The sequence below is a fragment of the Elephantulus edwardii genome, unplaced genomic scaffold (assembly GCF_000299155.1).
Source record: "Elephantulus edwardii isolate Elephantulus edwardi_28Jun2011 unplaced genomic scaffold, EleEdw1.0 scaffold00217, whole genome shotgun sequence".
Lineage (NCBI taxonomy): Eukaryota > Metazoa > Chordata > Mammalia > Macroscelidea > Macroscelididae > Elephantulus > Elephantulus edwardii.
The window spans coordinates 4529561-4531628 of NW_006399967.1; the positions used below are offsets into that span (position 1 = coordinate 4529561).

General features: G+C 56.7%; 1 protein-coding gene across 1 annotated transcript in view; it reads left to right on the plus strand.

Moving 5' to 3' along the window:
* The first annotated feature begins 1482 nt into the window (after positions 1-1482).
* Positions 1483-2068, plus strand: part of ODF3L2 (outer dense fiber of sperm tails 3-like 2) — a 17616-nt gene continuing 17030 nt past the window's right edge. The window contains exon 1 of the mRNA XM_006898028.1: positions 1483-1606. Coding sequence (XP_006898090.1) covers positions 1483-1606 — 124 coding nt within the window. The remainder of the gene's footprint in view (positions 1607-2068) is intronic.

Below are 2068 nucleotides of genomic sequence, written 5' to 3' on the forward strand. Positions count from 1 at the left end.
TTCCAACCCTGTAGTGAGCTGATAAAGCTCTGTGGACTTCTGGGAGGTGGTGGTCCAGCCTTGAAGTCCCTCCCCTCTCACTGCGTCGGCAGGTGGGACAGAGATCTTTAGGCAGGAGGGTTCTTCCTGGTGCCCTGTCCTGCTGCCCCCTAGCCTTCCTCTCTCACCTGTCTTGGGTGATACCTCACTCAGGCTGCGATCCTCATACCAGTCCTGCCATTTCCTGCTCACATCCCACAGAAAGGTGGTTGACTAAAAGGTTGGCTGTTCAAAGCCGTCAGCACCTCCGCTGGAGGAAGTTGATGCTGTCTATTTCTATAAGGACTCAAAGCTCAAAATTTCAGGCTCATTGTGGTAAAGTTGGAAGCTGATGCTGCAGTGGTTTTCGAGCTTCGGGTCAGGCCACTGGCCACCTGTCTCTCATGTTGCCAATGGTGGATCCACACTGTGAGAGTGGCATGGCCCAGAATGAGGGACAGATTTGGCCACCAGAGCATCCTTCACAAGGACTGGTTGTTGTTGTAGACCATCATGCCAGGACTGACTCTCCAGCAGGTTTTCAGAGGCAACAGATTTTTATTTATTTTATTATTTTTTTTCCAGAGGCAGAAAATTTTAAGGGAGGAGATTGCCCATCCTTCTCCCACAGAGCAGTTGGTGGATTTGAACCACGGGAGAGGCACAGCCTTTGGGTTGCCAGTGCAGCTCCCTGCAGACTGGCTGCCACAGCTCCCTGGCACACTGTTGTTCTTGTTGCTGTTAGGTGTTGTCGAGTTGAGCTCAATTCATAGCGACCCTATGAACAACAGATCTAAACCCCATCCTACCCTGCGCCATCCTCACAATCTCTGACACACGTGAGCCCATTGCAGCAGTCACTGTATCAATCCACCTGTTTGAAGGTCTTCCTCTTTTTTTGCTGACCCTTGACCCTTTCTAACCATGATGTCCCTGTCCAAGGAACCTCTCCTGGAAACACACCCACAGCATGTGAGGCGAAGCACACAGTAGGTGCTCAATATGTGCTTGTTGGAAGAAGAAAGGATGCTTCTTGGCCCAGAGCTGTGAACTGTGGTGTGACAGGACTGTGCCTCAGTTTACCTGCTATAGGAATGGGGCCAGGCCATGGGCTACCTCGTTCCTTCTGCTGCCAGGCCCTGGTGTCCAGTTAATAACCTGCTCCCAGGGGCCAGGTCACTGATACCGGATTCTTCTCTCTGGATGGTCCAGCTGCCCAGTGTCACTTGATCCTGGCCCCACTTCCAGGCCAGTGTCCGGTGGCCAGCCCTTTTGGGCCATGGACCTTAGACTCCGTGCTAGGGGACAAGGGGCTGTCTGTGCAGCCCAGAGAGGTGTGGTGAGGCCAGGTTCTGCCAGGCTGGGCGGAGGCGTGAGGGTTGGGGACAGTGCCCGGGCTGTGGCCACCAGCGACAGCATTGCTGAGAAAGCTCCAGCCTGCATTCCCTGGACCCGTCGCCCACCATGGGCACCCTCAGCTGCGACGCCCCTGCTCGGTCACCTCTGGGCCGACGGACCACTGACTGCCAGATCCCCGAGACTGGCCTGCGGAAGTCACGTACATCAGCTGCCCTGGACACCGGTACGGGTCATGGGGGGGGGGCGTTCTGCCCTGGGACACCCTATCTCACCCCTTCTAGAGTATTCTGGGAACACCATTAAGTCTCTGTCATCCCCAAGCTCAGGGGATGGGGTGAGGGTGGGCCTCTGGTGGCTCTTGTGTAGCTGGTGGATGCTCAGGCCCGTGCTGTGCGGGGCCACAGCTGAACCAGGTGCAGAGATGGGGGCCAGACAGGGTGGGTGACTCCCGGGAAGAGAAGAGGTCCTAAGGGTGGGGCATGCGGGGACGGCCAGGGAAGCACCTTCTCAGTGTGACAAAAATGGTCTCTGGGGTCCTGCCTCAGTATCTCCTGTGTTGGCCTCACCCTATGTCTCTCCCTTCAGCTGCACCTCCACCCTAACCCCACAGAGACACACTGACCCCCACCCTAACCCCACAGGGAGGCGCTGACCCCCCCACCCTAAATCCACAGGGAGGCGCTGACCCCCC